General features: G+C 54.2%; 1 protein-coding gene and 1 long non-coding RNA gene across 9 annotated transcripts in view; one reads left to right on the top strand and one right to left on the bottom strand.

The window, feature by feature from the left end:
* Positions 1-14,330, bottom strand: part of HDAC7 (histone deacetylase 7) — a 37,725-nt gene extending 23,395 nt beyond the window's left edge. For 2 of the 8 annotated variants that reach the window (XM_036296709.1, XM_036296710.1), the window contains exon 1: positions 13,814-13,974. In XM_036296709.1, the coding sequence (XP_036152602.1) occupies positions 13,814-13,832 (19 nt within the window). In that variant the 5' untranslated portion in view covers positions 13,833-13,974. Of the gene's footprint in view, positions 1-12,728; positions 12,857-13,813; positions 13,997-14,256 lie in introns of those variants that run through there. The other 6 variants (XR_004965688.1, XR_004965687.1, XM_036296712.1 and 3 more) reach the window with 6 other exon arrangements.
* Positions 14,243-23,404, top strand: LOC118649546. The gene is made up of 4 exons (XR_004965689.1): positions 14,243-14,374; positions 15,148-15,416; positions 20,384-20,694; positions 21,127-23,404. It is a non-coding gene; the product is annotated as an uncharacterized LOC118649546 (long non-coding RNA).
* The last annotated feature ends 2,700 nt before the right edge of the window (positions 23,405-26,104 follow it).

Here is a 26,104-nt window from a genome sequence, read left to right as displayed (position 1 = left end):
CCCATCCTGACCGCTCCTGGCTTCCCAGAGCAGCCGTTCTGTGTCCACCACCTGGACACTCCACTAATTATGGCCCCTGGGTGTCGTCTGTAAGCCATGCCCACCTGCACCTAACACCTTGCTGGGCACACGGCAGAAAGTGGTGAGTGGAACATAATGACTCTCTCCTGGCCCCTTGCCTGGGACAGGGCATGAACATTTCTCAAGGTCTGTGAACCCCAAGGAACACTGGTGTGGGAGGCAGTCTCTCCACCCCAGGACGTGGTAACCCCTATCCCAGCTTCTCTTAGGACCGCCTCTCTTTTTTGCAGGACCTGGTCCCCCAAGACAGGTTTCTGAACCAGGCTCCGGGGTGCACGCTCAGAGGCCACGTCCGGCCTGGAGTCCCTGCCTCTGGGGAATTCTCTCCTACCTCCGGGGGTCCCTGCCTGAGGCCTGGTCAGCAGCCTTCACGCTCTGGAACAGAACCCGGTTCTCTGCGCTTCGCTCCCCTGGTAACTGCGGATTCTGGACACCCTGCACTTTCTGGAGGAAAACTAATGGCCCTGAACTCTAGTGTGTGGCTGCCTGGCCCCAAAGGGATGTTCTGTGATGCTGATTGATGGTCTACATTCTGTTCAGAAAAAGTGTGTGTGTGTGTGTGTGTGTGTGTGTGTGTGTGTGTGTGTTGCCAACAGGGGCTGCTTCCAAAGCAATTCCTGGAAAAAAGTTCTGCTTCTCCCCTAACTCCCTGGCTCCGTGCTGACAACCTCTGAGTTCAGAAGAGCCCAGAACAATAGAGAAAAGATCCCGGGAACAGCTTTCCTGTGTCCCAGAGGGAGGAAAGGTATTAAAAGGGACACAGTCGGTGGTTGAACTGAAACCAGAAAGTGAACATCCTGCATCCTAGGCTTGGGGATAAGGCAAGGGACCCTTCTTCTCCTTGGCCCCTCTCAGAGCCACTAATTTGGGGTGAAACTGTAATAAGATCAGGAGTGAATGGACCTGAGGGACCGAGAATGCTTCATAGGGCTGGATCCTTCTCCACACATCTCCTGGCCAGGGTGGGGACCTCTCCTTTTTGGAATCCTGGCTGCCCCCCCGCCCCCCCCCCCCATTTCTACCATCTTGGGAAGCAGCTGCAGTCAGGCTGAAGGGGCAGTTTACTCAGTACCAAGGCACTGGGCCTACCGAGTCACCTCCCCAAACCAGAACACCTGCTCTCATCCAGAACCAAAGAGCCCCAGAAATCCTGCTCCAGGGGTCCTCCCGGCCCTCAGCAACCTCCAGAGCAGACACAAAGGCCACTCTTCTATCCCTGGGCACCTGCCCAGCTGCTCTCCCCTCCTACCTTGTTGCCTTGGGCCCTACCTGCCCCGCAGAAACCTGAGCCTGTCTGATCACCTGCTCCCCCAGGGGTGGCAGGCCCCTGGTCAGGGAGAGGGCTTCCCGAGGAGCACTGCCACCCAGAAGCCTCCTCCCATCACCTCCAAAATCTTTCTTAAGCGGTTCCACATGCCTGGCCTCCTGACCAGCTAAGGAGGCCCAGGCCCCAACAGCCAGAGGAGAGCAGGCAGCAGCAGGCAGCAGCAGCAGGAGGCCAAATGCCAGGTCAGGGCTGACCCCTGCCCGCCCCACGCTGCAGCTCTGACATAGGCAGGACAAAGCTTGACTCCGTATTTGGCTGGCAGAGAAGAGGAAAGCTGGGGGGTGAAATGGCTTCAGGAAGATCCCAAAATAAACAAACACAAGAAAGAACAGCATGGTTGCCAGACCTCTCTGACACAGCGAGGGCTGAGCACAGAGCAGCTCTTCTTGAAGGCACTCAGGTCACAGAGTCTGAGAACTTTAGGAACGGTGGGCTTTAGAGACTGTTCAGAGTAACACAGAGGAGGGAAGACAGAGGGCAAGGGGCTGGGTCACGGTCATCCGGCAGGTCAGTGGTACAGCCAGGCCAGATCAAACCCAAAAAGTTAGTCCCAGACAGAGGTACGAAGGTCCTCCCTGTGAGATCACTCCTCTGGGGGTTGAAGAGATGGAAATAGGAATGAAATCTGGTTCTCACTTTCAAGGAGTTTAAAATAAAGCACACTTTTTAAAAAAAATTTAAAAAAAAATGCTACGTAGATACTAACAAATTTCCAAGGAGCCTCAAGAAGTATAAAACAAAGTTTCTCGCTCATCCAACTCCCTTGAACTTCCCTAGAATCAACCCCTTTTGACAGTTTCTTGAGTTTCCCTTCCAGAAATTCTCTTACTAATTTTCTTGGCACGAAGCTGCCTATTGCTCAGATTTACCCAGAACCCAGGGAGCTGGAAGCTGCCTGGAAACTCCTGCCACATGAAGTCATGGAAGTGAGGGTTCTCAGAGTGGAGGACATTGGCTTTGAAGTCAGATGGACCTGGCTTCAAACTCTGACTCCCTCAGTGACCAGCAGGGAGAGCCAGGGACACGATGTAACCTGGTCAAGCCTCAGCTGCCCCTGTAATGAGCGGATAATATCTGCGTGGGAGCAGCCATCTGAGATGAACCACGCTGTGCGTGAGCCACCTAGCATGTGGTTGGTGCTGCCTTCATGGCCGTGATCAATACTGCTGACCCCTGAACTTGCCTGCAGCCTCCCTCTGGCACAAGCACTTCATCCTCCTCTCCTCTACCACAGCCCATTTTCTCCCGGACGCCGTCCCCAGCCCCATCGTGTATCCCATGCCTCTCCCAACCTGTCTCATCGCTTGCTCTTCCACCTGAACTTTTGTAAACTAACACTTGACTGTGTGCCCGGAGTTGCTCTAAGTGCCTTACATGTGCTACTTCATCTACCCCTCATGACAAACCAACAAGACGGTTACTGTTTTTATTGCCATTACACAGATCAGCAGGCTGAGGCCCAGCAGTGTTGTCTGAAGTCACGTAACTTGGAAGTGGCTGAGCTGGGACTTGAGCCAGGCAACTGGGCTCCAGAATCCAAGTTCTCAACCAACACACCCAACTGCTTCTCCCCAACACGTTTTCTCCCCGCAGGCCAGCAAGGGGAGAGCAAAGGCAGGACCTAGCTGGGCACCGGGGAAGTCGCACAGCCCCCAGAGACCCCGACCAGCAGTAAACCCCACCCCTGCTGCAGGCTGGAGGGGAGAAGCTGCCTATTTCATCTCTGGGCCCCGCAAAGACAATCCTGAAGAATCACTTCTTGATGGCAACTGACTGTTGGCTTCCCAGATCCACGCAATGACTTCAAACTGCGTGTGGGCACGTGGGGCTGGCAACGGGTCGGGGGTCTTGGAGGAGCACCCGCTTCATTTCCCCTGCTCTCCAGTGCTCTGCCATATCCCTTCTCTAGAGGCTCCCAGGTCCCTCGAGGCTCTCTCACTAGCATCCCAAAGCAAGGTCCACAGTGCAGGCAGAGGGACCAGCTGCCCACGGGGGCAGAGGCGGGGCTCCCAGGTGAGCTGCCTGGGACGTGGGGCTGCCACGACAAAGGCCTCCTGTCAGTCTAAGGCGAGGGGACTGGAGCTCTGCAGGCTCAGCAGCTGTACGCCAGCAGGAGGCTGGATGTGAGAGCCGCAGAGCTGGCCCTCCAGCCTTCGCAGCAAGCCTGCCCCTTTCCCCGCGCTGGGGCCGGGTGGCAGCTATTTTTAGCTCTTGACACCTGGGTATTTTGCAGCCGCAGGATGTCCGGTTTGGAGTCTCTTTCTGGGAATCCCGCAAGCGGCTGTTGTAAACAGCCCCACGCAGCGGTGGCCAAGCTGGGAGCCTCGCCCCCCTCTTTCTGCTGTTTGAGATGAATCAAACAGGAAGCAGACGTAACCATGGCAGCGGCAGCTTGAGCTCTCCAGGGGTGGGAAAAGCGCCCTCCCTGGCTCCTTGCCCAGCCCCAGGTCCTCTTCCACTCCATGCCTCTCATGGATGGAGACCCCTGGACCCTAAGGCAGGGAGAACTGGGCATGCTGAATGTGGGCAGCAATCGGTTCTCGGGACTAGCGCTCTCTGGAGAGCCTCACAGTCCCTTAGCAAAGAAAAAACGGAGTTTCCTCCAAGCCCTGCCGGCCTCGGGGGCCTCTGGGACCCACCACTCGGTCCTCCCAGCCTGCTCTTTGTGAAGGTGTGAGGGCAAGAGCAGAGCTACTTGCTCGGGGAGGCAGCATCCACTTCCTGTCACCACAGCCTTCTTGCGGCAGGGGAGGCCTGCCCTGCCACTTAGGGAATTCCAGAGCAGGCAGGCTCCCCTAGTCCCAGCCCGTGGTCCAGACTGCCCCACTTTCGCAGGTCCTGAAGCACTCAGAAGTAAAAGTTCCCACTTACTCTCACTCCTCGCTCCAGTAGCTCCAATCCCTAAGACAGGAAGTTCACCCGAATGTCTAACCACCATCATTCCTATCTTAAGCAAAACATCCCGAGCAGTCAAGATGGGAGCCCCATTGGTAACATGAGGAGAAGAGGTGAGGTCCTGTCAGCTTCTGCTTTTGTCTCCCCCCCTCTCCCACCTCCTGGTGCTCCACTTAAACCAGCTATTCCCTCTTAGCAGACAGTCCTAGACAATCTTTCTCAAGGGCCAGTGCTTGCCCCAACAGGAAGCATCGTCACCGCCTGGGGCTACCTCTCAGGGCCTCTCCTTTCCCCCTCAGAGGTTTCATAGTCATTCACTTGCCCTCCTCGTTGCTCTCTCGGCTCTGGGACCTCCATGGCCAGACCCTGCCTCCCTGTGTGTGTACCCCATTCCTGCTTGCCCGCCCATCTGCCTCTCCCTGCTGCACGTGAGCCAGGAGAGGGGCCTTCCTCAGCTCCTCTCACCTATGCCAACTAAGAGGCCACTCAGCTACTCCAGAGACTGCCAGGGAAAAGTTTAAGTTACATTAATAATTATCGTATTATAATTATTAATGTTAGTAATGATCAACAACCATGTATCAAATGTTCAGTGTGCTGGTTACTGTACTAGACATCTCTCTTTTACTATCTTGTTTGGTCCTCAAAACAACCCTATTAGGGTAGATACTATTATCACCATTTTACAAAGAAGGAAACTGAGGCTCAGGGAAATTAGGAAAATCACACAGATGGCAAGAAGGGCTCTGGGACTCCAGAACCTGAGCTCATAATCACTACACTGGTGTGCACAACTAGTTCCACCCACCTCACTGAGGGCCCACAGGGCACAGCAGGGGCCGGCCTCTGAAGGCCTGGGGGCGATTCCCAGTGCCAACATGTTCCCACAGTGTGCTGGTCTTCCATCCAGAAAACATCCACAACAACAAAAATGAAAACAGAGAATCATCTCTGCATGTGTCCCTCACATGTTTTTGGTCTCCAGGAGGCACTCCCCAACTCCATCTTCACTCCCTTTTTTATCCTATATTTTTCCTGCTTTTTCAATGTACATGTTACCACTTTGTTTCCTGTGCACTGCCTCCAGCAGGGTAAACTAACCAAGCAAACCTCCCAGGGCTGCAGGGAGGATCACAGGCTGTGTGGAAGCATTCTGCAAACTGTGGGGCCTACATAAATGCAGGTTGCATAACCACAGCAAGTCACCCTTCACAGTGAGCAAACTCCCTTGGGAAGAGATGCTGTCCCGCGCGTGCTCACTCGCGCTCTCTCTCTCTCTCGCTCGCTCTCTCTCTCTCTCTCTCTCTCTCTCTGAGGCCACACACACACACACAGCACCCGTGGGCTGGTAGAAGGGATGGAGCACCCACTAGTGTAGAAGGGAGCACCCACCTTCATGGCAGGCTCCTGGGGACTAAGAACACAGCCAAAGGGCCACTGATATCCTTGCATCTGGGTTAGGGGAAGGCAGAGGCCACTGCGGGGATCCTGGCTTGCTCCATGGCCTGGGAGCATCATGGGTATGAGTCTGTGAATAGCAACAAGCTATTGATGAATGCTGGCATTAACAGGGAAACCACATTAATATTAATGACAGTAAATACCCTGGAGATTGCCATCCCACTTAGGCCTCGGTAGCTCCCTTATTTTGCCTGTTATTTTTGGAAGATGGCCAGTGTTTAGGGCAGATTCTCCAGGTGACATGACTCCCTTTTGTGGCCAAGGCTGCCCTTAAGACTTGATGAGCCGGATTTTTCCAGATCACAAATCCAGCCAGGGTGCTTACACAGCCTTCAGGGAATGCAATAGCCAGATGCCTGGTCCTGGGTACTGATTTGGACAAACCAGATGTGAACAATTTCTGGCCAACTGGGAATTTGATGAAATGAAAAGTGACCTTAGTGGAAGGTGGAGAGCACTGCCTGGAGGAACAGCACACACAATGTAATCTCATTTAGGTAAAAAGCATGGTGTACAAAGGCCTGTCAGGAAATGGGAAGGTGTGTACCCAGGTATCCTGGCAGTGATCTCTGACAGCTGGGATTGTGAAGTTTTTATTTAGTTTTTAATTTTTGTTTGTCTGTGTTGTCTGAATACCTGCAATGTACATAAACTGCTTCTATAATAATAAAAACAGAATACACACACACAAATATAAACTGACACATCCAATGGGTTGCAGAGTCAAGACCCAACCTCTGGTTCCCAGAGACCCAGACCACTGTGCTTTCATTGACTCCATGTATTGAATTCTTGGACCTCAAGTCTTTTGAGGTTCTGAGTGATCTATAACCCAGCGTCCTCTGCCTCTCCTGAATCACACAGAGGACCTAGCATAGGGCTGGGCACACAGTCAGGACTTACTCAATGAATGCCTGGAGGCTGAATAATGATCAGTTACAGAGAGAAATGCCTTCTGCCTCTTCCAGGGCGCTGTGCTGGGAATACTCACTGCTGACATCACTGACCTTCCCATCCCTACTCTGCCTCATATTCATCTAAGAGCTGCCAGGGAGGGGCTAAGCGAAAGGTCACCCCAGCAGATGCTGGCAAGGTGCTCCACATCGGGGCCCTCAGGTGGTCCCGTCCCAGGCCCTCTCCAATGCCAGCTGGGCTCGAGACCCTCAGGTCCCCGGCGTCCTACCTCACTGGGGAAGGCTGGGAGCAGTGAAGTGAGAGAGGAGTCCACCCTATGACTGCTGGCTCCAGATGCCTGCTGCTCCGGGCCCTTATGGGTGGAGGAATCTGGAACAGTGAATTTGGCCTGATTTTTTTCTGTGAACTGGGGCTGGGCCCAGTTTCTGTTCTTAGCGTCTTCAGCATTCCCTGTCCCTGACCTTCAAAAATATGAAAATAACACTAATGAGAATGACGAATATTCTGTGTACACTGACTTCATACCGGGCACGGTGTTAACATTACTTACTTTCATCTTTATAGCAACTCCATGAGGCTGAAACTGTTGTTATTTTCACATTACAGATGGAGAAACTTGAGGCACAGAGAACCATGTACCTAAGGTTACACTTAGCTGTTCGCAGGAGAAAGGACTCTACAAAGGTCGTCCAGGCCTCCCCCTGTGTCCTCCTCACAGGAAGGCCCTCCCGCCAAGCTCTGCAATGGGCACAGCAGACCTAAGGGGATAATTAACTTCTGTCGGGTGCTGCAGAATCTACCAAGTGCTTACACATGCATGTGAGAAAATCCCCACTTGAAAGACGAGGAAACCAAGACTTAGAGCCCTTGGCAACCTTGCCCAAGGTCTCTCAGCCAGTCGGCTGGGTTTCAAACCCAGGTCTTTGGCCTCAGAATGGCACGCTTCTTCCCCTATATGTCACCATCCCCCTGGCCCAGTTCTCAAGACAGCCCTGAAGGCCAGGAAGGGAGCTGCACATCCTCCCGAACCCGGGATGAAGGCTGCGCTCAACCCCTGCGCCAGGGTCGAGGTGGCAGCACCTCCTCAGCAGCTCCACGGTGACTCACTCCTGGGACCCAGGGGAAACAGCCCTGTGCTGTGGGCAAACACTGCTTGCCACCGCCCCGCCTCCAGCTCCCCGCCTCCACATTTGCTAACTGAAACCCGGCTGCTGCTATTTTTAACCCTCCAGCTCCCCCTTGCCTGGGGCTCCCCGCCTTCACCCCACCCCCACCCCCCGACCCAACTGGGTGCCACCGGCCTGTCATTCTGAGAGCAGTTCCACAACCTGAACGCCCCAGAGGGCGCAGCGGATGCCCAAGAAGGTTTGTGGGGCAAGCAAAACAAGCCAGTTTCAGCCCAGTCCCCAAATTCCCCCACCCCGGGCTCTTTCCGACCCTGTGGCTCCCAGCCTGCCCTGCTCCTCCCTGCCTTCCTGGGAGCTGGGGGAGGGAGGAATGGGGTGACTACAGAGCCAGAGCTGGGCTCCTTGAAATGGGCTCTGCAGTGAGCTGAGCGGGACTCCTGAAAGGGAATAGGGCACCCCTCATTCTCTCCAAGGCTCAGGCTGGGCCCTGAAGGCCCAAAGTCTCAAAGTGCCAGGGTTTCCAATCCCTGCGGGTAACTGAAGGAAAAAAGGAAGTGGCTGGAGACAGGGCGGGGATGGCGAGTTTAGCCCAGGGCCTCCTCATTAGGAGAAGTCCCCTCCCCACCTTGCTGTGGAGGTTGTGGAGTGGCTCGGGCTGAGCCTGGCACAGGAGTCCAGGGGGTTTCTGCACTGAGCAGCCTAAACGAGGCCCAGGGTGGAATGCCAGCCGAGGCGGGGACAGGCGGGCCTCTTCTCTTAGATGAAGGCTCCTCTAAGTCTCAGCTCTAGAGAGGGCTGCACCTTTCTGCAGCCTGCAGCCCCGGGTGCCCTCCCAGAGGAGGCTGGAGGTGAAAGGGCCTGAAGGCTGCTGGCCGATGCGAAAGTTAACCTGTTCTTAACCTGCCCGAGAGGGGCACTGTCTTCTAGCTGATGACTCCCCCTGGGCTGAGAGTTTCAGCCAGTTTGGGGAGAGATTCCAAGGGCCCAAGAGAGGCTCTGCAGCACCCTGCCAAGGTGTCTTCCGCGCCCTCTCTTGGCCCCATTCTCGACAGTATCTGCCCAATCCTTCTTTCGGGTTCTGTCCTCTTTTCCAGGGTCTAGGGCTCTAGGCCCTTTCTCAGCCTAGACCCCTTCCCTCTCTCCTCAGTGATTTCTGAGCCAGGTATATAAATTCCGGTGGCCACAGAGGCAGCCAGGCTAGACCTAGAGGGGAGGGACTTGGCACAGGAGTTCCAGGGTGGGGAGATGGGGAGGAAGGAAATGAGGTGGGAAGAAGGTGAGGCAGGAGGGTCAGGAATGGGGCGGCGCTTGAGAGCTCCTGGAGAGGCTGCTACCTTCCCAACATCCAACATGCCCACAGGGCCTGGACTCGCCTGAAGGAGCAGCTGCTCTCCCAAGCCACGGAGTGGCCTCAAGGTGGACCCTGTCCAGCTCTCCCTGTTCCTCTTCTCCTTGGCCAATCTCTGGGGGCTGCTTGAGGAACAGAGACCCTGCTGTATCCCATGCCAGGCAATTCAGATCCCCCACCTGGATCCAGGCAGTTCCCAAGCGTGCTCAGAAGGCTCTGAGGGCTCACTTCTAGTCTGGGGAGGTGAGGGAAGGCGTCAACGTCACCTTCTCAGGCAGGCCTCCCCTGGCCACCCTTTCTAAGGAAGTCCCACCTTGTTATTCTCTATTACTGCACCCAGTTCATTTCCTTCTTAGAGCTTATCACAATGTGCAACTAGATGTACATACTCATTTCTTTACTTGCTTACTTGTTCTGTCTGTCTCCTCTACTAGAGTGGAAGTTCCCTGAGGTCAGATGCTCTGCTGATGTGTTCACTGCATATCTGTGCCTGGCACATGTCAAGGCTCAGTAAGAATCCAGTGAATGGATGAAGAGCTGAATGACTGGCTCAGTAAATAGGGCCTCCTGGTTGCCAACATTACCTTTAGGATTGATGTTCAATAGTTCCAGGATTTCCCCAGGGAGATGGAAGCAGGATATAGCCAGAGAGCAAGATTAGGAAGCCCGGGACCCCGAGAGAAAGGTCAAGGGTCAGTTAGTGTGTGCACCAGCCTCACCTAGCCCCCTCCGTCACGCTGAGTGTGGACAGGGGCATACCTGCATACACAGAGGATGCACAGCTAAGCCCTGGACCAGTCTTCATAAGCCTGAGTTTTGTCTTGGTTCTTCCTCTCAATAGCCCCGTGTCCCTGGACAAACTGCACACCTTCTAAACGTCTCAAAGTTTCTTCAAAAGAAAAAATGAAGAGGTTGGCCCACATCGCTGGTCCTCCTGTCCTCAAACACGGCTTTGCACCAGAATTGCCTAAAATCCAGATTCCCAGGCCCTTCCCCTGCAGATTCTGAATCTGTCTGGATGGGGATCTTTCTTTTTAATACACTCCCAGGTGACTCCCAAACAAATGGTCCAGAAACTGAGCCTGAGGACCACAAATGAGATGGTGCTTCCCAGCCAACATCTGGACTTCTATTAAAAAGCCATTTCTGCACAGGTATACAGCTCCCCAAAACATGAACATATTCCCCACACAGAGCCACAAACAGCGAAGGTATACACTATACAGATGGCATACATCTGTATTACACATGTACATACTCCCAAAAGACCCAACACAAAGCCACTACGTGGGTCACTAACTGTCACAGAACCACACCTGCAAACATAGCCTGGGGCACACAGGCCCCCACTACACACCCAGTGTGCACACACACCCCTCACATGTTGACCCACACTAAAGAGTCACTATCCTGAATTTATTTTGTCTCTGGGAACTGGTCCAGGACCAAAGAAGCTATGCTCCGCTGATGAAAACACCCCTCCCCGCCTCCGCCACCTCCACCCTTATCCCTTGCCCCAGGCAGCATGCTGTCCACCTCCCCCTTGTAGGGCAGATGCTGAAGGAGGGCAGTGAGGAGATGGGATGAGTGCAGGCACAGAGCCCTCCCCGAAGTCCAGCAGCCCTTCTCTTCCCACTTTCCCTCACCCCAAAAAGATGCAAAAGGGCCTCTGCCCAGTCACCCCTCAGTGCTCTGCCCACTTGCCTAGATTCCCAGGCCCTGGTCGTAGCAGCCAAAAGGGTTAAGGAGGTGGCCAGATTTAGGGACTCCTCCTAACACTCAGGCCTCTAAGGAAAGGGCTGTCTGGGGGCACCTTCCTGCAGCCCAAAGGCCTGGGTCCCCCTGGGAAGGTTACCACAGAAACAGGGGGAAATATCACAGGGAAACACAATACCCGGCAGGGTCACCTGGTGACCAGGCTTCCTGCTGTGTTGCCCACCACCCCCCTCATCTCAGCAGCCTCACAGCCTCCTTCTCCAGCCTCGGCCTGGGCCTCCTCACCAGTGCTCTCCACCCTGCCTTCCCTGGGTTGGGGGACACAGCCTTTGCAACAAGTCTGCCCCCTCTGTGGTTCCAAACAACAACATCAGAGATGACCCAGAGCTGAGCCCCCCACTCCTAATCCTACCAACGCCCCCACCACAGGAAATCAAAGCTTCCTGCCCCAGAGGAAGTACCCCATCTAGTGAACAAATCCAACACACACAAACGCAGTCCTGGAGCCTCAGGGAGGACACATGCCCTCCCCCCAGCTCCCAGGCCCATGATAGGCCCCAGTCTCAGTCTGGCTGAAGGCAGACCAGGGCCAAGCTCTGAGGGGCAGGCATGGACAGGACCTGAGCCAGGCCAGGAGAATGGGCACCGGCAGGGTTAGGTCTGCTTCCAGCTCCACCCGGCCCGCCATTCCCTACTGTGTGACCCTGGGCCTTACACTAGCTCATCTTCTCTCAGGCCCCTGCCAACTTCTAAATTACCAGCTCGTAACGAAAGGCCAGGAGAAAGAAGATGAAGAGGTGGAGATTACACAGGCTTTGGGCAAGCATGCCCACAGCCAAGAGAGGGCCCCCACTCTCCCATCACACATGAGCTCACTCCCATTATCAGGATTAAGGAAGGGACGGAGGAAGGAAAAGTTCCAACTCTCATTCCCAGAAGCCACCGAGGATGAAAGCTGGTGTTTGTTATTCCTGAAGGTAGTGGGGGAGGGGGGTCATAATAGCCCTCACACTGAACACGGATCCCTCTCTTGATAGTTAACCTCTCCTCCTCTGTGCTCTGGGAAGTGCACCTGAACTTTTCTCCCCATTTTATTGATGGGGAAACTGAACTTCAGTATCAAAGCAGAGTGACCATTTTAGATTCTTGGGAGGGTCAGTGCAAGACCTGAATGCAACGTCCCAGCCTCACAATCCCAGCCTAAGACCTGGTGGCCAAAGAGACACCCACCCATGAGCTCAAGCTAACAAATACAGAGGCCTCAGGAGAACACTTCCCCCGACCGTTCCAGATGTAACACCAGCCGCAGCTCTGAGCCTGGCCCTGCTAGGTTCCAGGAGCATCGGGGGACTAAAGGCAAGGGAGGAGTCCCAGCAGGTCCAGGACCTGGTTCCAGTCTTGGTTCACTGTGCATAACACAGCACGTCTGCTTTGTGCCTTAGTTTCCCTCAGAAGTGACTGCAGAAAAGAGGAAAATTACTTATTAATTGAGGTGGGTAGAGGGAATAGAGAGCAGAGAAGAAGAATGAGATGCTAAGCTATGAGGAGCTACGAGATGGCTTGCAGATGCTGAAAAGAGAGCCTGGGATGCCTAAGAGGGCTGGTGTGAAGAGAGAAGTGTGTGTGTGGCAACCTAAGCCACTTCATGGAAGGGTCCTGTTGGGGAGAAATGGGCTGCCAAGGTGCCCCGTTAGGGGGTGGGAAACTGAGTCACAGTCTCCCTTCTTTCAACCCAGTGCCTGAGAAGGAGTCCTAAAGAAGGCCCCTGGGTCCAGGTGCAAGTCCCGAAGGAATGGGCTGAACAGTCCAGAGGTTGAGTCCTCAGCAGGGCCACTAAGACCCAATGCCCCATTCTCACCCTAGAAATTGGCAGGCCGAGCTGGGCCTCAAGCAGATGTTGAACTGGTGTGTGGGGAGGGATGGGCAGAGGAATACGGCCAGTGTCCAGATGCAGGGGGAGGCCTCTGGGTATGCAGGACAGCCAACAGGGACTAGGGAATGGCCTGGACTTGGTGGGAGGAGCAGCAGTGGCTGGCGAGGTCAGATCCAAATGTGCAGATCCGAATGGGCAGCCAGAGGGAAGGAAAAAGGGGTTGGGGGGACCTGGGTGGCCTGCAGGCCCCAGAGAGCTCTCTCTCTGCGCACAGGTCTAGAAACTCCCCGTGTCAGAGCCCAGCCCAGCTTCCAGATCTGCAGCCTGCTCTCACACTTCCCTGCACCAGCAGACCCCAGGCCTGGGGGTGCGCACATCCTGTCCCCAACACTCAGGACACCGCCTGCGGTTCTACCTCTGTCAGCCCCTCCGCAGCGCACTGGTGCACAGGTGTCTCTTCACCCTAATGGGCGAGCAGGGTGCGGGGCGGTGCTCGGAGAAACCTCCCAGCCCCGGACCCTCCATCCAGGGGGTCACTTGGCCCCAGCCGAGGGGCCGGGGCCAGGCCCTGCCGGGGTCCGCGGGATGGGATGTCCAGCACCACCGGCCCGGCTACAACTCAGTGGGTCCTGCCCTTTGCCCTCGCGCTTCCAAACCTTCCGCCTCGGAGCACCGCCCCCTCCCGGGGCCGCGGTGGCCGTCCCTCCTTCCCCGGTCCCCGGCTCCGTCCTCCCCAGGAATGGGGGCGAAGGGACCCCGGGCCTGAGCATCGGCGGCCCGGGGCCTCCAACTCCCTCCCTCGGGCCTGTCGCTGCCCCGGGGCGGGCGGATGTGGGCGCCCAGCGGGAGGCCCGAGCCCTCCGGCCCCGGAACCAGCCCCGGCTGGGAGCCGGCCCGAGCCCCGCGGAGCCGGGTGGGGCGGGCGCGGCCGGGGGGCGCACGCGGGGCCGGGCCGCGGGGAGTCCGGAGCCCAACCCGGAGCCCGAGTCCGAGCCCGAGCCGGGCGGACGGAGCTGAGGAACCGCGCAGGGCGGGGCGGGCGGGGCTGGGGGCGGCTGCCCGGTACTCACCCGCGCGGGGACTGTGCATCCAGGGGCCGCGGCCCTCAGAGCGGGGGGCTCATGGCGGGGCTGGGGGCCGGGGCGCCGGCCTCACATCCCCCCAGTCGCCGGAGGCTGCAGAGCGACTGAGAGACGGCAAGAGGAAGGGAGGGGGCCGGGAGGGGGAGGGCCCTGGCAGCCTGGCCGGCCGGGTAGGATGACAATGGAAGGAAATGCTTTATCTGAGGCTGAGAGCGGGCCAAGGGGGAGGGGAGGGAGGGGGCCGGCGCGCGCGGCCCTGGGACACACCGCCCGGCAGACGTGCCCCGCGCGGCGGCGGACACCCCGCGCGGCCGGGGAGGAGCGCGGGGCGCGGGACGCGGCCCCTCTCCGCGCGCGGTCGCCGCGCTGCCCGCCGCCCAGCCCGAGGCGCGGCGCCCCGACCCGCGCACAATTCCCGGAAACTCGGCTACCTGAGCGCCCACAGCCCTGCGTGCACGGCACAGACACACATCCATGTTGACACAGGGCCCGAGTCGTTGACGCAGACACACGCCCGGGAAGGACCTCCGCGCGCACGAGCGCGGACAAGTACGGCCCACGAGCAAACAGTCACACGGAGGGCCACGCGTGGAGCCCCCAGTCCTCCGAGATTCCTGGGCACCCCCCCCCCCGCCGCCCCCCGCACGACTTGCCTGAGGAAAGTTCCAGGATCTGATTTGAATCACTGCCCAGCCCTCCCCCTCTACCACCCCCCACCCAATGCCTGCAGAGGGGAACCGAAGGGTCCAGCCTGTTCCTATTAAAAGCAAAAGGGGATGGGGGCGGTGCGGGTTTTGAAAGTTTTTCTTTTTTTAAAGAAATTTCTCAAGGGATTTCCTTCCCTCCTCTCCTCTTCCTCTCTTCCTCCCATTCCTCTCCCCCCACCGCCCTCCCCCCTTCTTTCCCCCTCCCGGTCCCTATGAGTCAAACTTCAGCAATGTGCCCAGTGTCTCCCAGTGCATTACAGCGGATCACAGAAATGTTCCAGTCTGTGAGTCGGAATGCAGCCGCCTCCAGCCCTCCCTCGGCTAATAAACTCAGCTCCTGCCGGCTTTTCGCAGCGCCCTCCCTGACCCCCTCCACCCCTTTAGCCGCGGGAGGTCAGATTCAGGGGTCAGAGGCTGAGGACCTCACCACTCTGCTTCCCAGCCTAGTCTGTCAGCCCTGTCGCCTCTGTCAATCTGCTGGGTTAGAGACACCGTGGCTCCTGGGAAGGGGAGAGGTCCTCAACCTGATCCACCAGGCTCTGGGTTCCCGTGGGGCATCACCACTGGAAGGCAGGGCGCAACCTCCATCTGACCCCAATCTTCCCTTATTCCTAGGAACCCCAAGAGTCTCAGGATTCTACAGAAGGAGAAATTGAGGCTGAGCCAGAGGCAGAGCCATGCCAGACGGAGAAACAAGAGTCCACAGTGGCCTAAGAGGGCCTGGCCATTCCGAGGTCCAGCTTCTGACCATAGACTCCTAGTCTCCACAAGCACAGCTCCAGCCTCACCACTAGTTGCTAACTGGGATTTTTAGCAGCCCGACGTCCAAGTCCGTCTTCAGTCTTCAGTCCCTGTGGGTGTCCCAGCACTCAGTCAGCGGGGCGGTGAGTGCACTTGTCAACTTATCCTCCCAAAGTCCTTTCCTGGCCTCCAAGCCCCCCTGCTGCCTGGCACCATACTGCACAATCTCTCTCTCTCTTTTGCTGCTGTTCTGCCCAGTGCCTCCTGGTACTTAGTGCTCAACAATGTTAGTTGCTATGATTACTATTATTATTTCAGCCAAAGTGGGCTGCTGGCTGCTCCCCATTGTGTTCTCATTCTTTCCCACTCCCTCACCTTGGCTCATCCTGTTCCCTCCAAAAATGAATGTCCTCACAGCCCTTTCTCCTCCTGTTGAAATCTTTCCAGTCCTCAAGTCTTTACCAGCTTCTCCAGGAGCCATTCCCCGATTCCCATAGCCAGAGGGATCCTTCCTTCCATTAAAGGACCCCACCCCACGTTGTCAGTCTGTCTCAACTCTCCTTCAAGAGTGGACACCCCTGAACCCAGCTACTGCCTTAGTCGCGACGGCATTTCTTGTAGTGTCTTGCTAAGTGCCTTACACAGAATTCAAGCCCCCTATAGTTATTTGCTGAATTGGGACAGATATTCATGGCCTTCAAGGACCGTACCCCAGCTGGACACCTCCAACACACCCTTTTTTACTATGACTCTGCAAGACACATGATCTTCCACCTCAGGTGTGTTCTTCTACCTCAGGTGTGTTCTTCCCAGCCCTTACTTCCAAACCAGATCACTCTCCTTCCAGATGCCTCTTCTGTGCCCATAATCTCCAGAAAAATTGCTTGGTTACTTCAGACACTCAGTCTTTTCCCTGTGTCTCTCTTCTTTAGCACCCCCCCCACCCCCGCCCTCTCTTAATCCCCTCAGGACTCCTGTCGTTATTTCTGGACTGAAATCAGGCCTTTGTGTACTCATTTCTACCATGTGCATCAATCATGTATTTATTTGTGAACCTTCTCTTTCTTTTTGACATAATCACCGAGCTCTGAGAGATTTGAGCAAAAAGGGTCTCTCCCATCCTAGCTGGTTTAGCTCAGTGGATAGAGCTTTGGCCTGCAGACTGAAGGGTCCCGGGTTCGATCCTGGTCAGGGGCACATACCCGAGTTGCAGGCTCGATCCCCAGTAGGGCGCGTGCAGGAGGCAGTCGATCAATGATTCTCTGTCATCATTGATGTTTCTCTCTCTCTTCCTCTCCCTTCTTCTCTGAAATAAATAAAAATACATTTAAAAAAAGGGGGTCTCTCCCCCTGCCTGTGTCTACCCCATGGTACCCAGCACCTGACTTTCTGCACACACCAGGACTCACTGCCCCCAAAGTATAGACAGAGAGAAAGATAGCTTGTGGGACCTGCATCTGGGAAGACGGACTGTGCCCCTCCCTCCCTTCCCAGGTTTACTTACCATTTCACACGCCCTACTTCCCATAACCGAGTCTTAAGCCAGTTTCTAAGTCTCATGACCCTTGCTGGGATATGTTAGAGAGCCTCCAAGAACCCTACGAGACACGAGACACGAGGCAGAAAAGTACAGGCTGCCTCTCTCTCCTCTACCCTGGTTACCGAGGGACGTTTTTTATAAAAGGCTCTTGAGTGCAGGCTTCTCACGGACTGCTCAGCTCAGCACCTAGCAGAAGAGATGAGCTTCATGGGACTGGCCTTGTCTCCCCTGAGTCTTCCTGGAGTCTCTGCCCAGTACAAAGCCTGAGGGGCTCCTCTTTGGCTCCTCTTGGTGGTTCTGGGCCTACTTGACTTTTTTTCCCTCCTTTTCCTCTTCTTCCCATACTTAGTTTTTTCTTTTTTCTTTTCTTTTTTTCTCTTTACCATGTAGCAGTCCTATATTACCCCCTTGGCAAAAATCAGATCATTTATTTTTTATTTTGTTTTTTAATATATTTTTATTGATTTCAGAGAGGAAGGGAGAGGGAGAGAGCGATAGAAACATCAATAATGAGAGAGAGTCATAGATCAGCTGCCTCCTGCACACCCTACACTAGGGATCAAGCCCAAAACCCGAGCCCACAACCTGGGCATGTGCCCTGACTGGGAATTGAACCGTGACCTCTTGGTTAGTAGGTTGACGCTCAACCACTGAGCCACTGGGAAGATCATTTATTCTTAACAATAACCCTTATCATGGTCATGATTAAAGTATGGCTCATAAAGGGTTAAGAAACCTGACCAAAGTTACACAACTAGTAAGTGAAGGGGCCATTCATTCATACAACAAATATTACCAGGTGTCCTCCTTGTGCCAGGATTCAAAGCTCCAGAAGGTCATCTGGTCTAAACTCAGGGCTCGAGATCACCCCTGAACCGGCCAACCTGATATAGCAGCCAAAGCCACAATCCATCCCCCAGTCCACACTCTCCACACACTCTCCACAAAGGCAATCAAAAAGCTCTCCGTCCCCAAAGGCTTGAGAGATCTCTGAAGACCCCCTCATTGGGTTGGATTGGGCCTTGCATTCCAGTTTCTGAACCTGGGATCAAACGCCATTTCATAGGGCTTTGAAGGGGCAGATTAATAGAGGGGCAAACCTCCAAATAAAGGGTTTCATGGTACCAGATATAACAAGTGGAAGGCAGGAAGGAAGGGAGGGAAGATCATTAGGATTTACTGAGCGTCTCCTTTGTATCATATGCTGTTCAAGGCCCTTTCACTTATGTCTCATTATTATCCCCATTGTTTTAGTGAGCAAACTAAAACTCAAAAACAAAATGACTTCCCCGAGGCCACAGAGCCAGTAAGGACTTTATCCTGAATATGTCTGATGCAGAGCCTGTGCAGTTTCCTCTAGCAGGTCACCACAACAGAGAACCTGCTGTCAGGCCTGGTAATACGTGGCTATTTGAGGTCCCAGCTGACCTATGTGTGACATCCTAGATGCCAAGTTTTCTTCCTCACTGACCCAGCCCTGTTATCTCACCTCTGGTTCCCACCTTTCACAGTTGTATTGATTAGGGAGCTACATAAGTATTCTGGCTAGGATTGGGGAGTGGGTTGTGTGGCTTTGGGATGCAGCGAGGCAGACCCCCATCCAGGATTTCAGGACCTGAGAAAAGAAGTGATAAGCCTCCTGGGCCATAACTGGATGGATAAATGAAGAAGAGGCTGGGGCATGGCTTCAAGTCCACATGACTCTGGTTGGGAGGCTGATGACCGTGGGGACTGGGGCAGGTGGCGAGAACTAAGCAAGTCCCTTCCCCTGCGCCCCTCCCTCCCTCAGTGTCAACAAAGGTGATGTGGTTTCCCCTGTGGTCTGTCGCCCTAGACACCTGCAGTTCTGAGTATATGTGTATGCGTCTATGTGCCAACAGTGCTGTGAGGGGACACAAGGAGAAAGCGGTGGGACAGGATGGGGAGGGGCAGGAAGCCAAAGACAGGCTCTCCTCAACCCCAGGACGAAGAGAGAGCAACAAATATACAAGATGGCAAAGATCACCCCCTTGATGATTCCAGGTGCCCAGGAACATCGGGAGAGAGCTTGAAGAGATGCATTATGGGTATCAGGGCCCCTGGTTGGGGCTGGGAGTCAAGGAACTTGAATTCTAGGCCTAGTTCTGCCATTAACTTCCTGGGTCTCACCTTTCTAAGTCTTAGTTTCCTGCTTTGTAAAATAACAATAATTTGGCTACATACCTCACTGGGCTGCTCTGAGATCATATGAATAATATATGCAAAAGTTTGGACCAATGTGAGTTTTAGAAGTATTGTCTTGAGAGCATAAGAAATATTATAATTACTTACTCTAGTCCTGGGTGTAACACACCACGTGCGTGCGCACGCGCGCAGACACACACTCCACTGTGGAGATAAAGAACATTAAAGGCAAAAACAAAAACACAGCCTCTGCCCTCATATAGATCACAATGTGTTGAAGGAACAAAACAAACACATAAAATACTTGAAAGCCTCTTGGGAAGCCAACTATTTTAAAAATCTCACTATCTGTGCGATCTTGGCCAAGTCACAAGTCCTCTGGACCTCAGTTTTCTCATCTGTCAAATGAGGGAGCTGGTTTGGATCATCTCTACTTATTTTTTCTGAGTCTAAAGCAGTTTTCTGTTCTGTTATTCCAAGCGTAAATGGGTACATAAGAGGAGAGACTTGGGCAGAGCCTGGCTGGAATGAAGCAGGCGAGTGTTGAGCTGGGTTTTACAGGAGCCCAGAAATGTGAGTCAGTGTGGAGGCAGGGGGGTGACATTCCAGGTAGGGAGAAAGGCATGTGCCAGGGCAAGGCAAGGAAGCAGAGGGGTGGCAAACAGATTAGCAGGCTCAGGAATGAGGTTGGTGAGGACTGAGGGAGTCTGGGGAGGAAGTCAGGACTGGAGGAGGAGAAGGGGCAGTCCCCAGGGCTCAGACAGCTGAGACAGAAAGTGGGGGAGAAATATGGGTGGGAAGACACTCTCTCAGCCCCAGAGGTCGGTGCCAAAGCCCATGCAGCCAAACTCCACCCAGGAGAGGGAAGGAAAGGTTCCCTTGCCAAGAGGCCCCACCCACCAGAGAAGGCCCATTCCTCCCTTCCCCTTTACCCCAGTCCCACCTCCAACCTGGAGGTAAGTGAGGGTCCCCTGAAGCCAGAGCCTCATTAGTGATGGAAGCAAACAGCTGGGGTCACTGCCATCTCCCTCCATAACAATAATGTCAGCACAGTAATAATAATAATAGTGATGATGATGATGACAATGAAATAAACTACTCTTCACTTGCCCTGTGATAAAACCTCCCAGCACCCAAACCTGATACTCGCCGGTTCTATTTACTAGAATCTTTGCTCCTAAGAGCTTCAAGTGATTTACAAGATTATCTAGTCTGTAAGATCCCCCAACCCTGATAATAAATCAAAATCACTTGGAAGAACCTGTGAAAACAGATTCCTGGGCCTTCTCACAGACCTGCTCAGACCCTTTGGGGTGGGGGGTACCCAGTAATCTGCAGTTCCCAGGTAATTCTAAAGCGTGGTTAGGTTTGGGACCCCTGGCCTAATCCAAACCACTCCTTTTACAGATGAGGAAACTGAAGACCCGTGGGGAAAAATAACTTGCCAGAGACGACATGGTTAGTCATGAATCAGAGAGGGGAGCAAGCAGAGAACTCGGGCGTCCCAGCTTCTAGGTCAGCGCTCCTTCCACAGCCCGCACTGCCCAGCCCGGAGATGCCTGTGCCAGCAGAGATTACAGTCAGGAAGGCAGCCACCGGGCCATACGCTAATCATGAGCAAGAAGAAATTTGTCTGAGTTGCAGAATGTTTTTCCACAGCCAGCTCACGATTACTTGCTCCAGTGGGCCCCTGCAGGGATGCTGGGGTCCACCCACAGGTGAGCCTGGGGCTTCGGCTTTGCTCCATGTCCCCAACAGCACCCTCTGTAGCGCCAGTGGCTACATTGGCTGGAGGGCAGGGTCCCACCTTGATACAAATTGTAAAGGTGCCTCTTAGGAGGCACTTGTCTGTAGCCAGGGAACCCCCAGGGAAGACCTTGAGGAGGTCCTGGCCTACGGCACTCGCCTCTCTTCCCCAGGAGTGGTTTTTGGAGTGGGTTTGGACAGGCCCCTGCATGTCCAGGGAGTGGAGGCAGGAAAGGAGCAATGAGCTGAGTGAAGTGAGGGTGAAATGGGGTGAAGGTGGCTACGAAGGGACATGGGTGGGAGTGTCCTTACTAAGACTTTGAAGTGCTCCACCCACATGTGACCACCACTGCACTCTTTCTCATCGAGTGTAACTTATTTATTGAGCGTCTACTCTGTGCCAGGTCCTTGGGCAGGGCACCGAGGCAAAAGAAGCCACAGGTCCGATCATGGAGGAATGCATCATTTCCTGGAGAGCAGGAGGCAGCCGAAAAGAGCCTGGATGAGAGCTGTCAGACAGGGGCTCCAACAGCCGGTGCTGCCAAGGAGACGCTGGGTTCACAGGGTCACAGCAGTTCCGTGTTGGAAAGGACCCAATGGATTACTGGGTCCTTTAGCCGGGGCACTAATCCTGCTCTGACCTGCCCCCTCCGTGCCTGAGGCAGTAGTTGGGAGGCTGAGAGGCAAGGCCACCCTCGACTCTTCGGCAGACCCTGAGGATGCGCTCCACAATGAGCTTTAAAGAAGCCATTTAGAAACCTGTAGAGGAATGGGGAAGGGAGGCTGCGGCACACTGCGGTTAAAAGCAAGAATTTGGAGGGGGGCTGCTTGGGTTGGTGTTGTGGCTCACCCACTGCCTGAGCTGCAGCACGGAATTTGACCTCTCGGAGGCTCGGTTTCCTCATCTGCAGACGGGCGGGCGGTGTGGAGTGCCTGCCATATTAGGGTTGTTGTGAGGACTCCTGAGATCAGGACGTGAAGTGCTCAGCACAGAGCCTGACGCACACAGGGCTCTGCTGGGGATGGAGCTCGATGCTGACATTAGTAACAGGAGACAGTGTCCTGTCTCTTCTGTCCCTCTAAGCCGCAGTTTTCCCCTACAAATTCAATCTCAGTGATGCTGACCTAATTTATGCAAAGGAATCCACATGGGTCTCTAACCCAAGCTGACCCCTGCGAGGCGTGCCGCGTGGCTTGGCTGGGCTAGGGGAGTGGGGACACTTGCTGGACCCACTCTCCCGCGGTCCTCTGGTGTTGTCTCAGTTGCGTCAGAGTTGAGGGGAACCTGGACCCGGCTGCTGGGAATGCCCAAACCGGCTGTAGAAAGAGCCTTGCCCCTCTCCCCATCCTGGCAACAGCACATCTGGAGTGATCTGCACATCTGGCTGCATCCCTGGGGTAATAGCCACAGCTGCTGACATTTGAGGGAGGAGAGATCTAGCTCCTCAGCCAGGGCCTGGGGGGCTATAAATAACTAGCTAAGAGGACCAGGGGGACAAAGTTGACCTTTAGGGGGGCGGGAGCGGCTGGCAACTTCCCCCACCCCCTTGGGTCCAGAGCCAGAGTTTTAGCAAAACAGGAAGAGGCAGCAGCAGCAGCTGCTGGGAAAGTAGGAGTGGCTCCTCTTCCCCCACTTGCCTGGGGCCTTCGGATCCCAGCCAGGACCTGGGAGAGGTGGAGTCATCTAGGCGGGAGAAGGGGGGCAGACCCGTGCAGACTGTGGTCCCAGCTCCTGGTGCCCTCCTATGGCTCTCCTGGGGCACAGGCAAGAGAGAAGGAAGTGGAGAAGGGCAGCCCAGTGGGCTGTGCCCTCCCTCCTGGCTCCCTCCTATTCCCTTTCTGTTCCCCTATCAGTGGGACAACAGGAAGGACAGACATTCAAAATTGAGCATAAAATACATCTGCTGACCCAGCCAATGTATCTACAGGCCCAGGGGCATGTCAAGCCCGCCTCCCTCTCTCATCCCCTTCCAGCCCACAGGTGGGCTGAGCCTAAGCGCAGGTGGGTGGGAGAGAGGGCGCTAGACAGGAGAAATAGGAGACAGTGTCCTGTTACTAATGTTAGCGCCCTGCCTCTGGGCTTCTGGAGAGGGGCCCAGGGCCTGGCCTCAATGAATGAAGAACTTCTCCATGAACTATGGAGGTGGGTGGCTCTGGGTGACTGTGTGTCTGGAGTAACAGGGCATCACAGAGACAAGCTCTGGAGAGCCATACGCCAGCCCAGGAAATGTTGCCTTGTCCAGGCCACTGGGCCACTCAACGTCTGTCCTGCGTATCCAACTGGGTGGTGATATCTCCAGTGGGGTCTGCATCTAAATCTGTGGGGACCTGTCATTGCCTCTTAGCCTGGAGCCCCGAGTTTTGCCTGCAGGGGGGGGTCTAGATCAGCACTGTTCAAAAGAAACAGAATGTGAGCCACACATGTGACTTTAAATTTTCCTTAAGAAAAGAAAAAGTAAAAAGCTGAAGCTCATATTAATAGTATACTTATTTAACCTAATATATGTAAAATATTGTCATTCAACATGTAACCAAAACAAAAAATTGTTAATAGTTTACATCCTTTGTTTCATACCAAGTCTTTGAAATCCAGTTTAGGTTTTATACTTATAGCATATTTCAATTCTAACTAACAAAATTGCAAGTGATCAAAAATAAAATAAAATAAAAAGCCTTAGCCAGTTTGGCTCAGTGGATAGAACATCGGCTTGTGGACCGAAGGGTCCCAGGTTCGATTCTGGTCAAGGGCAGGTACCTCGGTTGCAGGCTCCTCCTCGGCCCGGGCCCTGGTGAGGGTGTGTGCAGGAGGCAACCAATCAATGTGTTGCTCTCACATCGATATTTCTCTCGGTCTTCCCTCTCTCTTCCACTCTCTCTAAAAATCAATGGAAAAATATCAGGTGAGGATTAAAAAACAAAACAAACAAACAAAAAACACACCAAAACACAAAATTGCAAGTGCTCAGTAGCACGTGGGCTAGTGGCTTCTGTATTGACCAGCACAGGCTTAACTTCTTCGTCAGCCCTGTAGTCTCTTGCTGGGAAAGAGGCTCAAGAAGTGGAGGAGGAGGCCAGTGAGGTCAATATTAAGAGTTAATTTGCTGATGCCCTAACCGGTTTGGCTCAGTGGATAGAGCGTCAGCCTGCGGACTGAAGGGTCCCAGGTTTGATTCTGGTCAAGGGCATGTACCTTGGTTGCGGGCACATCCCCAGTAGGGGACATGCAGGAGGCAGCTGATCGATGTAGACACTTGAGAAAACAAAGGTTTCAGGTGAGCAGAGGGGTGGCAGCCAGGGAAGGAGGTTGAGAGGCAGCAGTCGGAGAGGTCAATGAAGCAGGCGTCAGTGCCCTGTCTGAATCCGAAGGGGGGGAAAATGTCCAAAAGGAGAGATGGGGCGCAATTGGAATGGATGATGCTTTAAAATCATTCTTATAGAGAGAGCTCATACGGATTGATAAACACTGAAACAATGCTAGACTAAGTTCAAAGCACAGAAATGACTCTTCAGGGAAAGAGGAAACAGAGCTAGTAAGCAAAGGTAAGGAAATGTTCAAAGTAATGCCAATTAAAGCAAGATAAAGGTAGACGCCACTTTCAGACATCAGTGAGAGTGTGGTGAAATGTACACGTTGTTGTTGGTGGTGTAACCTCTTTTGAAATCAGTTTGGCAATATATAGTGGGAGCTATAAAATGTTTTTTACCCTTTGGCTCAGTAACTCCACCCAATGTACCTAAACTGGCTTTCTATAGCTGAAACAGAATGGAATAAGTGCATAATGATGTCCACCACCACACGATTTGTAATGGGGAAAATTAGAAACAATTTGAACACCTACAGCTGGAAAATTTGAAGTAAATTGTATTTCCACTTAATAGAAAATTATAAAGCTGATAAAAAGATGCATATGAATGCAGCCTAGTATCTCAGGAGAATATAGATTTGTGTATGCCCCATGATGGCAACTGTCTTAAAGACACACACACACACACACACACACACACACACACACCATAAGCACAGAGAAAAAGATTCAGAGGAAATGCATGCAATAGTAATGATTATGTAAGGTGGTATGAGTATACACATTTTTCTAGTTATTTAATAATTGCCAACCTTGTAAAGAGCTGTGGTGAGTGGGGATGAAGGTTGGCCAGAATCCTAGACTGGGCTACTCGTAGGCCCCTGACATCCTCTTGGAGGTGATGAATTTATTCACTTAGCAGGTGCAGGTATATATTGGGCTCTGTCCATGTGCCAGGCACTGTCACTATGGGTGTTAGCTCAGCGCTGTCCTGATGGGAAAAGCCCAGGTTTTCGGCCTGGGTTCCCAGGTGCTCTGGCCACTGGAAGCTCCTGGCGTTCCACTAGCTCCTGTGTCCCTGCTGAGCAGGACCTTGTCCTGGTCCTGGAGGGGCAACCCCAGAGGGCAGAACCAAGGAAGGTCAAGAACAGATCCTGGGGAAAGGTAACAGTGTGTGTGGGTAGCAGTGGCCCAGGGAGGTTAGGGGAGGTGGGAGGGATCCCCAAGGAGCTTAGGGGATGGGAGGGCTGCTCTGCTCTGGGGGAGGGGTTGGCAGGCTGTGGTCAGCCACCTGCCATTTCACATTGCCTGAAGGTGACATGAGATGTAAGTGGGCCATCACCTCCACCGCCCCCCACAGGAACTCTACCTGGGCCCCCACCTACGGGCACCATCTGCCCGGGAAGCCTCCTGCTCCTCCCCCCTCAGTTATCTTCCTACAGTGATACACTGGGGCCTTGAAATAACACGTCTTTATTTACGCCATCATTTCCACATCATTTGCCTATGATTCATTTGTTGTCAGGCATTAAAACCTCCAGGCCCACCTCCCAGGCACCCACCAGTCCCTGTCCCCCACTCCTGTGTCCCCACCCCCCTTGCCCAGATCTCACCCTCATCCCTGCTCCCTGAACCCAGCATCCCCCAGTCCCACCTGCACCCCCACCCCAGCTCCTCCCACCCCGGCCTTTGTTGGGGAGTGGGAGGCAGGGGCTGGGGCTGTGAAGGGCCCAGATCACATCTGTCTGCTTCCCTGCCCAGACCCTGGCCTGAGGGAGTCCTCCAGCCCTAGGACGGGGATGACCTCATGCAAGCAGGAAGCCCTGGGAGAGGGAAGACGCTTCTCTTTGCCTAGAAGCAGGAAACCGTGGAACCCCCAACCTTTTCTGCAACCCCCCCACCCCTCACTTCCTCAGGCTGGATTTTCCTCATACCTCAAGGCTGGTCCCTGGGTCCCTCCCCTTCACTCTGTTTCCTACATGGCACACGGGTATAAAGTTTCCACCATGTGTGCACGTGTGTGTGTGCGTGTGTGTGTGTGTGCGTGCGTGCATGTGTGTGTGTGTTGCGGGTAAGA

This window comes from Myotis myotis, unplaced genomic scaffold (assembly GCF_014108235.1).
Source record: "Myotis myotis isolate mMyoMyo1 unplaced genomic scaffold, mMyoMyo1.p scaffold_m19_p_3, whole genome shotgun sequence".
Lineage (NCBI taxonomy): Eukaryota > Metazoa > Chordata > Mammalia > Chiroptera > Vespertilionidae > Myotis > Myotis myotis.
Note: the sequence above shows the minus strand (reverse complement) of the source record. Positions and strands in the feature narration are given on the sequence as shown.